Source organism: Myotis myotis, unplaced genomic scaffold (assembly GCF_014108235.1).
Source record: "Myotis myotis isolate mMyoMyo1 unplaced genomic scaffold, mMyoMyo1.p scaffold_m19_p_20, whole genome shotgun sequence".
Lineage (NCBI taxonomy): Eukaryota > Metazoa > Chordata > Mammalia > Chiroptera > Vespertilionidae > Myotis > Myotis myotis.
In genome coordinates, this window is record NW_023416325.1 from 19,401,288 (window position 1) to 19,416,954 (window position 15,667).

General features: G+C 42.2%; 1 protein-coding gene across 6 annotated transcripts in view; it reads left to right on the plus strand.

Annotated features, from left to right (window-relative positions):
• The window catches only part of FBXW8 (F-box and WD repeat domain containing 8), a 111,219-nt gene that overhangs the window by 25,180 nt on the left and 70,372 nt on the right, over positions 1 to 15,667 (plus strand). For all 6 annotated transcript variants that reach the window (XR_004974760.1, XM_036353294.1, XM_036353296.1 and 3 more), the window contains 2 exons: positions 6,112 to 6,276; positions 9,932 to 10,020. Coding sequence is in view for 5 of the 6 variants with exons in the window: in XM_036353294.1 (XP_036209187.1) it covers positions 6,112 to 6,276; positions 9,932 to 10,020 (254 nt within the window). In the remaining variant the exon portion in view is untranslated. The remainder of the gene's footprint in view (positions 1 to 6,111; positions 6,277 to 9,931; positions 10,021 to 15,667) is intronic.

Here is a 15,667-nt window from a genome sequence, read left to right on the forward strand (position 1 = left end):
GTTGCCTCCCACACTCACCCCTATTGGGGGCTGGGGAACCTGCAATTGAGGTACGCGCTCTTGACTGGGAATCGAACCTGCAACCCTTCATTCCACAGGCTGACACTCTAACCACTTAGCAAACCAGCCAGGGCAAGTTTCTTCATTTTAAAGTGGCTGAAGTTGTACAGTTTAGTTCCTAATGAAAACTTACCCAGAATGTTTAATTTCATTGGAATCTTCCAGTTTGTAATCTCTGAGCACTGATTTGGATTCTCCTCAAATGCTGATGATTCAGTTGCTCTACCTAACCATGCAGCCTTGTAGCTAATTTTTGGACTACAGAATTACAGAGATTGCCCCTATTTGGGGCCAGTCTTGTCATACAACCTGACTAAGGGCAGACACCAAAACCTTTCCCTCTGGTTCATGGGCAGTCACTGGTAGAAAGGTATCAGTTTGGCAGGTTGAGGTGGAAAGTGGATGAGAATTGCTAGTCTTAGTGCCCAGCATGTAGTTAGCACTCAAAACATCTTAATCGATGGACCAGTAACCCATTTTAGTGTTTTTTAAAGTGTCTTCTAAGGAGCTCTAAGAAGTGTTCAGGAACCAAGTAAGCTTGGGCAACTAACTGCAGCTTCTGTCTCCTTAGAGACATGTAACACATGTCCGTGTATTAAAGTGACATATTAACACCCCGAGGAGCAGCTGTTCTGCTGAGCCTGCTTTGGGAAATGCCAGTCTGTGTAATGAAATCATGACTGACATTTATGCGATCTCTTAGCAACTCTGAGTCTTTTGTCCAATAGTTGCATTTCATAATTTACTTAATTTTATATTTTATAATTTTTACAAAACAGGCTTGTGTATTCCAAGGATCAGAGTAAACTGCCCTGTGGTTGGTTAGCACTGTCTGCCTTTGAGAACCCATGCGGGTCTCTGAATGTTGGCCTTTACTTCATACTCACTGAACCCTGAATTCCAGGGGTCTGTTAGGGACGTACTCTGCTCTGGAGCTATCTGAGAAGTGGCCTGGCTCCATCATAGCTGATGTTGGTCGGTCTCTCTGCGCTTCATGATTGCCTAGTGCTGAGACTCACTCTGGCACAGACAGATGGACAGACACCACCCAGTTCATGGATAGGCTCAGCTGTGGACCAGACATGCCAAAAATAAAACCGCCGTGTTCTGTCTAGTGAAAACTGGAACTCCAGTGTTATTGACTCATTATCCTGTTCTTTATTGCCTGATCACTTGTGATCAGATGAGGGTTTGTTTCCCTGACGCCGTTATGGCGAGGATGGAGAAGTGTGGGATGACAGTGTGGTTAAGTGGATTTGTAACTGATGCTGTGGCCAGGCCCAGGGTGGGCTGCTTAATGGATCCATGTCTGCTTGGGGGGAGTGCTACAGTGGTTTGCCACAGGCTCTGTCCTCAGTCCCATCCTGGTTAACTTTTTTTGTTGTTTTTTTTTAAATAATTAAGACATGAAGTCCCACACACCATATTTTGCAGATGATCTATGTATGGGAGAAGTAGCTAATGCAGAGGATGACAGAATTGAGATGCAAAGATGATATAAATACTGGGTGGAGGTTTGTGTGCAATGAGCTGAGATTTAAAATGGGTAGAAAGTTTATTAAGCTAATAATTTACACTTAAAAATATTGTGGAGTTCTAGCCTGTTTGGCTCAGTGGATAGAGTGTCAGCCTGTGGACTGATGAGTCCGGATTTGATTCTGGTCAAGGGCATGTACCTGGGTTGCAAGCTCAATCCCAGCCCCGGTCAGGATGTGTGTGGGAAGCAACCAGTCAATGTGTGTCTCTCACGTCGATGTTTCTCTGTCTTTCCCCTTCCCTTCTACTCTCTAAAAATCAATGGAAAAATATCCTCAGGTGAGGATTGACAAAATAAAATAAATATTGTGGAAGTAAGATATGTGGACATTTTTCTTTAACTGCAATTTGTATTTTAAAAGACTCTGAAGGCCCTGGCCAGTTTGGCTCAGTGGATAGAGTGTCGGCCTGTGGATTGAAGGTTTCCAGGTTCGATTCTGGTCAAGGGCACATGCCCAGGTTGTGGGCTTGATCCCCAAGGGTGTGTGTGCAGGAGGCAGCCGATCAATGATTCTCTTTCATCATTGATGTTTCTATCTTAGTTCTCCCTCTACCTTCTTCTCTGAAATCAATAAAAATATATTTAAAAAATAAAAGACCGAAGAATGATAAACACCAAGTTGAGATTAAGATTGGAGGGAAGAGGATGTAAACACTGAGAGATGCATAGGAGTTTTAAACTTATTAGTAATATTTTATTTAAATGGGGTGGTGAGTCCATGGGTATTTGTAATATTCTTTATACTTTTTTGTTTGCCTTCAATATTTAATACAACAGACTCCAGAAGATTTGGTGGATCATTAGTTCCATAGCCAGGATGATGATAGCTACAGATGAAGTAGCAAATTTGATATAATCCTTTTGTTCATGGCACTTGACAGTCGATATGTGGGGTATAGTTGAGCCCTGAGTACCACATTTGAAGAGGGGCACTGTAAGTAGATGCAGAAATATTCAGAAATATGGGTATGAGAACTAGTGGTATGATAATTATTTGGAGGAAACGGGTAGTATTTAGACCAAAGAAGAAACGACTAAGGGGAAATGCGTTGGGTGTCTTCAGCCATTTGAAGAACTGTCACGTGGAAGAGGGAATAGATTTATTTTCTCAAAAGGGCAAAAATCAGGGCCATAGGTAGAATCTGTTTTCTTTTTAGTTAATCCTCAACTGAGTATTTTTTTTTTCTATTGATTTTTAGAGAGAGTGGAAGAGAGGGGAAGAGAGAGAGAACAGTGATGTGAGAGAAACACATCGATTGGTTGCCTCCCACATGTACCCCAACCGGGGCCTGGGATCGAGCCTGCAACTGAAGTACATGCTCTTGACTGGAATCGAATCCGCAACCCTCCTTGGGCCAATGCTCTAACCACTGAGCAAACCAGCTAGGGTGGTGGAATCTGTTTTCTAACCATGGAAGGAAGTACTTTTTAATAGAGTTGCCTTGCAGTGAATCAGACTGATTGGGGAGGTCAGCTCTTCACCAAAAGCCTTCTGCTGGCCAGGGATGCTGTGAGGAGCCTTCCTGTGATGGGGGGGTGTGCCTAGTTGATCTCATAAGACTCCTGGTACTTTTTCAGTTTCTAAACCATTGAAGACTTGAGCCAGTGTGACACCTTCAGCATTACAGTGTGACACCTTGGTTCAGAAAAATGACAGAAGCCTTGCACTTCTTTATGCTACCTGATACTGTGAATTGCACGCAAAGTGTCCATGCCGTGACTTAGGTGATGTGACCATCACACCTAGAACTTGCATGCTCTCATGTACTGCAAAAACCTAATTAAGGAAGCCAGAACTTTAAGGTACCATCAGAGTGCTCTGTTGGTCAATATTGCTTTGACATACCTTTTGTTGCATAAGGTATTGTAATAATGATTCTTTTTAATGTAGTTTGCTCGTGATGGAAAATCAGAACTTTTGAGGCAAACAAGCTGAGTTCTTGGATTCTGATTAATTTTCACTTTGTAAGTTTTAGCTTCTGCTGCCATGGAGCAAGTAGAGACCCATTATAGATCTAATGAAAGTTCTTTAATAAAAATATAAGGAAGCTAATGGCTTCCTTATTTAAAATAATATTTGGAGCAGCATAGTTTCATAATAAGGTATTTGTGTGTGTCCTGTAGTGCTCTGTCATGATCTGTACTAGTGTACGGCATATGTAGAAAGAATTACATTTATAGAGTACTTTTCTGTGAGTTCTTTTATTGAGATACACAACGGTTCTCTTGGTGATGGCGTATGTTATTCACATTTTAAAGATGAGGAAATAAAGGCCCCTGGTCATAGAATTTAGTGTTGTAAAGGGCATTTTAGGGCCTGACACCCCCACCCCCACCCCACTCTGCCGTTTTACAGTGGAGGAAAGAGGTGCAGGGAAGACTAATGTGACTTTCTCATTGCAGCAGAGCTAGTTAGTGAAAGACCTGGCACTAGAATCTGGGTTTCCCCTCACAATTGCAACTAGTTTCCTATTACATCATGCTGCTTCTTGAATAATGGAGGCAGGCATCAAGACATGTTTCTGAAAATGTTATCAAACATATATACATATACTAGTATATCCCTATCACTTTATGTCTCCTTGGGGAAGTTATTATGTAAAGGAACTTTGCCATGCTATGAATTTTTTTGGTGCAGTGCAGATTCATTCTGAATGTAAAGAACTCCCTTACTGGTTTTTAAATTTTTATAGTTTTAAAGAAAAATTTATGAGAATTTCATGTGGCTTATGTCTTTTATTCTAGTAGTATGATATATTATATTGATTTTTATGTGTTAAACCAACCTTGCATGCTGGGGGAGATTGCATTTAGTCATGGCATATAATCCTTTTCATATATTGCTGGATTCAGTTTGCTAGTATTTTTTGAAGATTTTTGTGTATATTCATAAGGAATATTGGTTTGTAGATTTCTTGTGATGTGTTTGTGTGGTTTTGGTGTCAGGGTAATACTGGCCTCCTAGAATAAGTTGGAAACTGTTCCTTCTTCTGTTTTTTGGAAGAGTTTGTAAATGACTGGTGTTAATTCTGCCGTAGGCAGCCGCAGTGTTCAACAGTTGTCCCTTATTGTTTTTGACAAATGCCCTGGAGATAGGATAGAGCGCTCTGAATCAGGTCAGAAAAAGACAGTCCTTCAGAATAGAGCTTTAAGCCAGCTGCCAGCCAGATCAAATGGTGACAGTTCTCTGGGGTGGCACCTTTGAGGAGCTGTAAATCCATCTGGCCCTTCCAGTGGCTGCAAGGCTGTTAGTTTTCACGGCTACCATGGAGCTGAAGGAGGATGGGATTAGCGTAAAGTAAAACAAAACAGAAGTTACGCTTCTTACCAAGATTCAGCCACTTTTCTGAATAAATGCTCCTCAAAATGTTGCAAGCCTTCAGTTAATTTCTAGAGTAATGAAAAACTTGATTTTGACACTTTCTGGCAGCATTCTTCTTGCTTTTATGGAGGAGCAGATTTTTGGAGATCTTTATTCTGCAATTCCAAAAGTTAACTCCCTACCAGTTCTTCATTAAGGGAGGCCGCCTTGTGCAGTGCGGTGTGCCATGCACGGGCTGCGTGCTCGCCTCATTCTGTCTTGTGTACTTTCTTGTCTGTGTATTTGATGTCTTGAAGTGGCCCTAAGGGAGTGTTAAGGAGCACAGGTTACTGTAAACCACTGGTCACAATTCTTACTCGACTAGAAGTGAGTCAGATGGACTGTAAGCAGAATGTCTAGCAGACCCAAGATCACGTTATCCACTGGATCCGTTTCTCGTCTTGCCAGCGGAGTTCATCTTTTGCAGTCTGCCCCACTTTGTACATTATCCGGTGGTGAAATAAATTCATCGTTCCCCTCAGTTGGGGTTGGAAGACAAAGAACTAATAGCTAAAACGGCCATTTCCTCTGGATACTGTTGGGATTTGAAATTCAGTCCAGACATAACATTAATTTCTCTATATCAGATCTTACAGTCCTGGTTAACAGCTTGAGTTTTCTGTTAAATATTTCTTAAGGTACACATTTAAAATCTAAGTTTTCACACATAACATAAATTTGAAATTCTCAGAGGAGCAGGAGTTTTAAGTTATGGATATTTATTTTATTACTGCTTACATTTCAGAGGCCATTGGTCTCTAGCTCTATAAGGCGGAAATACAAGTGCCTATTGGTAACAAATAAAGCGTTTCTGTTCTAAAAAACTGTGTGTGGTTGTACATCTATTAACATGCTACAGCGTGTAGTTTTTGCCTTTCATGTATTTGTGTATTTTTCCTCTTATATAATACTTTAACCAAGTAGTCTAAAATGTGATATTAGATGACAATACAATTTTGAAATCTTGAAAGATAAAACTGGAAACATTTGCTTGTTGTTGTGTTTTTTTCCCCCACCTCGGAGTGTTTTGTTAATGAGACATTTTATACTGCCATAAACCCAGGGCAATAATAAAGGTGTTGATTGATTTTTGGATGACAAGGGGCTTCTCTAATTGCAGGGTTTGACATTTGTGTCACTTCTGCTGCTTTAGGTGAGCAAGACGTGGAAGGTGATTGCAGAAGATGAAGTGCTCTGGTACCGGCTGTGCCAGCAGGAGGGGCACCTTCCCGAGAGCAGCATCTCCGATTATTCTTGCTGGAAGCTCATCTTCCAGGAGTGCCGAGCCAAGGAGCACATGTTAAGAAGCAACTGGAAGGTAGGCAGTGGCCAATATTACCTGTAGAAGAATAGCTTACAAGGACTCGGGAATCCAAGCCCAGGATTAATCACCGAGTCCTGCTAATTACAGCCTGAGGTTAACTGCCAAAAGCATAAGAGAGGATGATGGTGAACGCCTCTTCTGCTGTTGGTGACTTGTTGCCCATTTTGTTCGCCACTAGCGTCTCTGCCTCTGTTTCCAGCCACACTATTTGGGAGCATCCTGTTGTTTCCAGGACAGGAAGGGTGAGAGAGAGGCCAGGCACCTCCCTCGACGGGTAGGGTCTTGGGTGTAGTGCTCAGTGCAGTCCCCTTCACTTTCACCATCTCTCTGGAAGGACCAAGAAAGCAAAGGCAGCACCTGAATACAAAAGAGGAGCTATTTTCAGGAAATGTCAGAGGGAGATTATTAAACGACTCTAAGCACTGTCTTCTCTTCCCTCACATAACCTACTGGCTTACTTCCATCACATTTATCACTTCAAAATCTCTACAGAAATATTAGATCACAGCTAAGAATGTTCAGAGTGAAGCGTTTCTGAAGGAATAACTATCAAGAGTAGTGTTGCCTAAAGCTGCTAGAGGCGCGACCAGACAGCAGTGTGGTGGTTGGCTCTTCGCACCTGGCTAGCTGGGTAGTCAGTCGTGTCGGGGGCACAGAACCATTCCCCTTCCTTTCCCTTAAAGGTCAACCCTAATGGACTCTGAGATTAACAAGCCTTTGCTCACTATGATGGTGACATTGCCTGTGTGCAATCAGGTTATGCCAGTCACCTCATAACCTGATCAGTGACCGATGCTCTTGATCTGGGCAGCCTCCTACAGTTTCTAGCCAAGTTAATAAGAGCAGTGGTTCTCGAAGTCAGGGTTTCTCCACCCAGCACTGGTGACACTGGGATGGATAGTTCTTGTGGTGAGGGCTGTCCTGTCACTGTAGGATGTTGACCAGCACCTGTAGTCTCTACCTGGTAGATGCCAGTAGCATTTCTCTTTCTCTCCCAGCTGTGACAACCAAAAATGTCTTCGAATATCTTCAAATGTCCCCAGGAGGCAAAATTGCTCCTGGTTGAGAACCACCTTTCTAAGGGGAGTTAGCATAGCTATCCTTTCTTAGGCCATGAAGACAACCACTGCTAAATAAAAACCATACTGGCCCACGGTTTGCTTCCTCACCAGATAATAAATTCATGTGGAGGGACCCGTAGTCCTCTTGCCAGTGTGCTTGAGTAAGGTCTGTGAGGGACATACGCGAGAGACAAAGCTGCTTAGACAGGAGTCGGGGGTTGTGGGGGCGGGCAGAAAGTAGAGGGTCTACCGCTGGTAGGAGGCGCTGTCATTGAATGAAAACTAAGGCCTTTCTGTGTGAGAAGAAGGGATACTTTTGAGATTTGTGAGTGTGAGAGCTGCAGATATTCAGTGTGCCTGGCTCCCATTCAGAGGTGTCAGCCCCTGAGAGAGAAGGTAGCAGCTACGTTCTTTGTTTTCTCTTTGTATTAGAAAAAGCAAGAGGTGAGGCAGGTACAGCTTCCCATTCAGGCCAGAGGTGGCAGAAGTGAAGATCTAAAGACCCACCTCATAGCATCTGACACTCAGTAACGGTGTACAAGTTCCATGCAGCTTAACTGAGCGTCTACCTGTTGTTTTTCTCTTACGAGCACAAAGCCCTCTGTTTGGTAAGTGCTCAATAAATAGTTGTCGTTTGGATGAACTGGAGTCTTAACTGCAGGCAGCATTTGAGGGAGGCTTCTCTTTGGAGTGTCTTGGACCCATTTTTCTGACAATATTACCAATGAGGACTACACAAGTGAAATGTCAAATGATAAATATTAGCTGTAGTGATGGGCTTCTCATTGTGATTCTAGAATGAAAGAAAGCCCTATCAAAACATGAAAAGCAGTGTTAGAGCAAGTTGCTTTACCTTTGTGTGCCTTTGTTTTCTTATCTCTAAGTGAGGCTCAGAGTAGCCCTGCTCAAAAGGGGTGTGGGAGGAGGACTGTCTAATGATGTATCTAACGCTTCTGCAGAGCGTGGCTCACGTCCAGTGCTCAGTGAGCATTGGCTGGAGAAGCTCACAGGCCTTTGCATGAAGAGCCTGTGGTTTGGTGCTCTTCGTGGTTGACTTCAGGATGAGCAGGTGATTTGGTTTGGTATCTCCTAGGTCAGTGCCTGGGGAACCTGAGAACGGATCCCAAGGTTCTTAGATATTTCTACATAGTAACTGCATGAACTTACTTGGACGTGCAATTCAGCGCTATCATAGAAATGATTTGATAAGCTGGTTATGGTGGCTATAGTATTCCTTTTCCTGGTTTTTGCAGTAACTCTTCTTACTCTGGCCTCTAGGATTTCTCTAAGACCAGAGTACCAGTGTGAGGTTGCAGTCCATAGGGTGGGGGCGCAGGGAGCCACATGGCAGACATTAGTAAATGCCCTAAGCACGCAGGTTTTGATTAGGCCCTCTCCTTTTCTTTCACTACCTCGTCCCTAAAAAGAGCTTTGCTATTCTTGTGATTTTGTTCATGGCCCTCGCACAGAAGAGACTCAGGTCCTTCCTTTCCATCCCCATGTGTCCACTATCAGGACAGCTCTACTTGAATGTGCTAGTTTTGTTGCTCAGCCTTGGACTTGGTCTTCAAGGGAGATCATCATGCAGATTATCTTATACAGTGCCTGGAATATAGCCACTTAAATGTTTTTAATGAAATGAATGTCATCAGCTGTCTCCTAATAATATGAGTAGTAATAAGAGTAGCTACCATTTATTGAACACTTGCTGTATGCTAACAACTGTGCTTAGCACTTATACACACTCTTTCTATCCTTGGTCCAGTCCAGCAAAGCTGAAGTTATGGTTACTTGGATGTTCTTAAATACCTTTATTCATGCTTACTTTTGGCTTAATTATTCTACTCTTCCCAACATCGCACATGTAAATATTCCTTTAGATTCCCTTTTTTTTAATTTTTAAAATAATTATATTATGTCTATATTTGGATTGATAATGATTGCCATGGTACAAATAATTCAAGTCAGAAAGGGACATACAGTGAAAGATACATCTTTTTCTCGCCTCTCTTCACTGACTACCTGGTTCCTTCCTTAGGAGCAGCCAGTGTTATGGGTCTTAGGGTTTCCTTTAAATACTGTTCCCATGAACCTCTGACCTCTCAATCAGGAACAATGTCTTTCTTCCTTTTCCCCATTCTGATTTTTTCTCTTTGTGTATACTTTTTCATTTTATTTAGCAGATTGTTTATAAGTGTTGTTAACAGGTAAAATAATCCTTAAATACTTTCTCTCCTCGGAATGGAACTTTTTTATACACTTTATATAATTTCTTGAGACTTGCCACATTCAGCCTTCTGTGGATTATAGTTATTTGTGCTCACATATTTCCTTCATATCCCCTTGAGGATGACGGGGCAACATCCCACACCCCCTCTAGTTCATTGTGTGTGTGTGTGTATGTGTATGAACTTGTAAATGCTAACAGCTTAATATACTGACTGTCATCTTGGTCCTTTTGAATGTCCAGATAACTTTGAACACAGTACATGCTGTAAAAAGTCACTGGGGAGCGTAGGTGAAAGCGACATGCTTTGTCTCTGCTATCCACAGAATAACGTACCCTGCACCCCCTTTTCCTTATGCAGAATCGCAAGGGAGCCGTGAGTGAGCTGGAACACATTCCTGATGCTGTTTTATGTGATGTGCACTCTCACGACGGTGTTGTCATTGCTGGGTAAGCTAGGACAGTTTTTCACTTAACACTCTGTATCCTAAGGTCTTTTAGTTTTTCATGTACCCCTCCCCAGTGACATTGTCCTCCCTGGGGAGCACGTGCTTTCGTATAGATGGCCCATGTTGGGAGGACTCCATTCTCCGGGATTGGAGAACTCTGAAGTTAGAATGGTGCAGAGCAGATCCGTCTCAGTATGTCTTTCCTAGCTTTAAAACCACTCTTGTGGCAGGTTATGTTAGATTTTCATTAAGGCCAACAGTTTGTATTTTATGAAGACATAAAAAAGTCAAGCAAGACTAATACGTGTTGGCACAAAGAGGTCCTGCTCTTGTGCTCTTGTTTTGAAGCTTTTATTACTGAGGAAGGGCTGTGGCCACACACAGTCTCCCTTCCCCACCACACAGTGCCTATTTGCTTTTTATTTGTCTCTGTGGCCAAGAAATTTAATTTTAGCTTCTGTAGATTCCTTTGGCTTCTGTTCTAAAAACCACTTTCATGAATTCTTCATATTTTACTACAGAGATGTGTTTATGTATTTCGTTAATGTATAATAAGAAGGTCAATTTTCTTTTTCGGATGAAGATATTTTGAACTAGATTCTCACACTGGATACGTAGTGCTATAGAAACCAGGACATTTAAACTTCTCAGTCTGGATTGGCTTAGGCGTGAGCCACCCAAGAGAGGCGCCTACCTGCCAGAAAACAAAAACAAATCTTGGCCTTGACAACTTAGTAATAGTCAAGTTTTTCTTTTAAGAAAAATCTCTCCTTAAGAAGCATTCCTTAAAGAGTAGCACTTGAATTGAAATTGCAGTCAGATTATTTTAATATTTTGTGGCATGCAATGCCTATGAAAAAGTCTTTTTGCTTTAAACAAGATATGCCTATGAGGAACCCTTATTTTCTTTTTTAGTTTTGTTTCATTTTATTTTAATTCTTTTGTAAGTGCAATTAAAAATTTTTTTCCCCATTACAGTTTACATTCTAGTAGCACTATAGAATTACTAGAGGCCCAGAGCACGAAATTCGTGCACAGGTATGGTCCCTAGGCCTGGCTTGTGATCAGGGCCATCTTCCCTGGCTGCCCACAGTGGGACCCTCCCTCCACCCCCACCCCCGGTTCCCCGTTCGCAGTCAGGTGATCGGAGCCTGCCGGCCAGGGAAAGGGACCAAGAGGTGGTCAGTGTGCCTCATAGTGACTGGTCTAGTGGTTGTTCTGGTCGTTCCGCCATTAGGGTCAATTTGCATATTACCCTTTTACTATATAAGATTATTTTAGAAAGCTTAATGGACCAGGAATCTAGACTTCATCCATCCAGTGCGGCTTTGGGCTTCTGCCCCCACTGCTCAAGTGTGGACCCAATAGCTCCTCATATAAAAGGTCCTTTCCTCCCACCAATTCTAGGTTCCATGTTAACTGTGAAAGGGACTTCTGTCATTCTAGCTTGAAGGGGTCTCCTAATGTCAGAGACCTTTCAGGACAGAATGTGGAGATTGGACTGAGAGAGTCATAAAAGAAATTAGAAATAAAGGAGACTTTAATCTCAAAAGCCAATTGTGACTTTCTTATCTGGACATGGACCTCACAAAGGCCGGCCGGTGCCAGTCCTTTTTTCCTGCCTCTGTGTTCCCTGGAGGCCCACTCAACATTGCAGATTCTACAGCACAAAGCAAAGCGATGGCAGTTTGTGGATCGATAAGATGAAACTTGATCTGTGGGTCAGAGAGGCTCCTCACATCTCCTCTTTCTAAGAGAACCTTACGTTTATGGCCTCGCATCAGATACTTCATATCTTGCTTGTGTGTAGAGCATCTTGTGTTTATCATTAAAATTTTATCTGGTGGTTACGATGCTTGTTTTCTGGGTCAGGTCTTGAATCCCTTTTCATTTGAGACAGCGGTGTTTGTGGTTACCTCATTCCCAATCAATGTTGTATTCACCAGGCTTTCTACAGTTATGTATCTCCAAGGAGCTTCTTAAAGAGACAGTGTTCACCTCATCATTTCTTTCTCTTCTCCTTATCTTGCTTATATTTTCCCCCTTCCTTTCCCTCTCTCTTTTTACACAAGTAAAATTTAGTTTGTATAGCTAGAGCTGAACTATGTAACATTTTTGCATGTAAGCCTACTAAATATATTTCATACAATTGATAGAGAGCAGAGACTCTTGGAAAGTCTCTTGCTTCTTTCTATCTTTTCAGTCCTGTGTGTCAGTGTTCGTGGTGGGCAGTCACATTGTTCAGGCCTACACTAATTTTTATTATGTTAAACTTAGAGTTACCCAGTCTTGGTGGTTCTTTATTCTCTTTTCACACAGACCCAGGTAACCTTCCGATGCTCATTCACTCATAAGCTCACCTGAGACACTCGGGTACCTATCAGGCAAACAGGACCTGGGCCCTGCTTACTCGAGGCTTGTTTTTCCAGCGGAGGAAACACATCATTCTCAAAGCTTGGGTCTTTCACATGCTGGTCCGTCAGTCTTTGCTGCCCTTACTCTCCATTGGATGATCATGTCTGTTACCCTTTCCTAATGTTACAGAATTTACCAGGCGAGTGAAAACCATGCAGGAGTACCTGGAGATACAGGAAAACCCATTTATTTTCAGATGTTTCACACATACTAGTACAGTGACTCCGGGGGTCAGTTCTCCAAATCCTGAGTAAACCAATATGGAGGAAGCTTTCTCTTTATCCCCTTTGGTTTCTTTGTCCCCCAAATAAGGATCAGACTTCCGGACCTTTCATGGGCTTTGCAAAAAGCCCCGTGTGTTGGGATGGGGGCCGTGAGACCACACCTAAAGGCCTGGCCTGGCGCCAGCACTGATAACCCCCTTTGGGGGTTGTGTATTGTTCATGGTTTATGGCCTCTGTAAATGGGAGTATTTAGGTAAACAGGTTCTGCAAGACCAGATAATTAAGGAAGGGGCAGTGACTAGACTATAAGCTAACAGGAATGTGCATTAGGGATACAGAATCAGGCTGCTAGCCTCCCACCCCCACCTCCACCCCAAATGTCTTATTTTCCTCATCACTAATGTTCTAAGTCCTTTGAAATTTGTTTCCAACCCACCTTTCTCCTCATTACTCTCCTCAGTGTACCTTTGGATTTTTCTACATTGTTCTAATTAGTTACCTCTGACCACATCTTTTTAAAAATGGAAATGTAATTTACATATCATAAAATTCAATCTTTAAAATGGTATGTCAGTGATTTTGGTTTATTTACAAGGTTGTGCAACCATCCACCATTACCTATGATGAACATTTTCATCGCCCCCAAAAGAAACCCAGTCCCCATTCTTTAAAGCCCAATTCAAGTCTTGTCCCCGCCATAGATGTCCATAGCACTCTAGCTGGTGAACCGCTTCTCTCCCACACCATCTCCCCTTCCCATCTCCCAGGGAAATGATGAGCTGCATCTGATAGGGCATCTAACCCTGTGGCCTCACGGTTTCCCCAAAACACTTTTGCTTTATATTGTTATTTTAACTTTACAGCCATGCATTTTCTTTCCAGTTTATAAGCATCTTTTAAAACTGGCGGTGGCATGTAATATTTCATTAATGTCCATATAGTACTTACACATCATTTTGTCTGAAGTTAGCATTAAAATTTAATATACAGGCTGTTTCTCCTCCACCTATATTCTACATTACGTAAGAAAACTGGAGAAATTCCTAATTTCTCTTGTCTGTTTTCAGATTCCTTAGTTTTTGCAACTTAGAATTATACGATTTTATTTATTATTTATTTAGTTATTCATTTTAAATATACTTTTATTGATTTCAGAAAGGAAGAGAGAGAAACATCAGTGATGAAAGAGAATCATTGATTGGCTGCCTCCAGCACGCCCCACACTGGGGATCGAGCCTGCAACCCGGGCATGTGTCCTCAACTGGAATTGAACCCGGGACCCTTTAGTCCGCAGGCTGATGCTCTCTCCACTGAGCCAAACTGGCTAGGGTGAATCATATGATTTTAAACCTGGAAGGCATGTTAGAGATTGTCTATTCCCAAACACTCATTTTGTGTGAGATAACTGGTCCAGAGAGGTCCAATGAGCCAGGATTGGCACGCGTGCCCTGGACCACTGTGCTGTCCCTCTGCAGTGTCCACACGTAGAGCCTGCAGCGGGGCTGCCATTGCCAGCCCTCCTTTGTCATTCTGACTGCTTGTCTGTTATAGTATCATTTTTGTTTTTCTTTTGTGGCACGCATCTTTCTTTTCTGTTAAAAATAAAAGCAGCAATAAAGCCATGCTGTTTTTGTAAAACTGTTAGAAAGTGGAGAAGAAAGCCATCTAAATCTTTGCATGCTAACACAACTCTGGTTATGGTTTTTGATGTGTGTAGTTTATGTTTCAGTAGGTTTTTAAAATACATATTTTTATATAATATAATCATAGCCTACATTACACTTTGGCCTTCCCCCTCACTAAACTGATGTTTTTTTCATGTTATTGCATACATTTCATTACATTCTTTATTTGTTGCAGAAGCTCCTAGGACATAATTATATCCTAATTTTCTTACTCATTTTCCTAGTACTAGACAATTCATTTCATGTGTTTTGTTATTATACGGTGTGAATATTTTCTGTATAGAGGTTTTCAGATTTTTCCATTTTCAGTACTGTAAATCTTCTTATTTAAAAACTATAAAACACATGCTTATTATAGAAACTTTGAATTCCATAAAAGCGGGTAGACTAAAGAGTTAAAGTTCTTCCATTACCCTCCCCTAGTCTAATTGTTTTCCTAGGCTGGAGTCCCATAAGTGGAGTCGATAGATTTAGAAGAATGAATTCTAGGTTAAATTATTTTAAATTGCCTCATAACCCTCAGCTTCTTTCTAATTTAACTTTTTGGGTTGACGTCTAAACCATCCCTCAAGCCTGCTCTCTGGAATGAACCTGCTTTCCATGAATACCATAAATATCAGAGTACACACCCCTTGTTCTCTACCCACATCTTAGCCTTCTGCAGGCGGGCTTCCTTCCCAGCCCTCCCACTGAGCTACCCTCTCATATTCCCAGGGGGTTGCAAACCAATGGCCTTTTCTTGCCCCATCCCCTTCGGCCTCTTGGTACTGTTTGCTCTTGTTGACTGGACCCCTCTTAAAATGTGGAGCCCATGAATTGAGAATCTTTGTACCCTCAGGCCCTAACACCAGTCCTAGCACCCAGGAAACTTGAGGGGAAAGAAAACTCCTCATATGTCTGAGACCCTGCACTCTCTGAGCTTCCTCACTGCATCTCTGACCCGCCTGCCTCCTGCCCTGGCCTTCCTCTGGCCTTTCTCTGTGCCCATTTGGCCCTTTAGCACATTCCCAGAAACTGCCTGAGCCAATTGTTTTCTTTGTTGTTAGGTAAGTGAAGTTCCTTCAACCGTGACTAAGTCATTCAGACACTGCCTTTACTTCGATTTTCCAGCTAAAATTTCCTATTTCTTTAACTTGAGAAAACTTTGTGTTGCAAAGCCACCAATCTCTATACAATAAGCCACCTGTCTGTTTCTCTTGGGGTTCAGCCTCTGGCTGCACTTTCTCTGGGATCTGATATCACTCCTGAAATATCATGAGGTCCCGTGTGTGCTTCCCTTGTATTTACAAAAAGAGATGTTATCTAGAAAGCTTGTTGATAATAA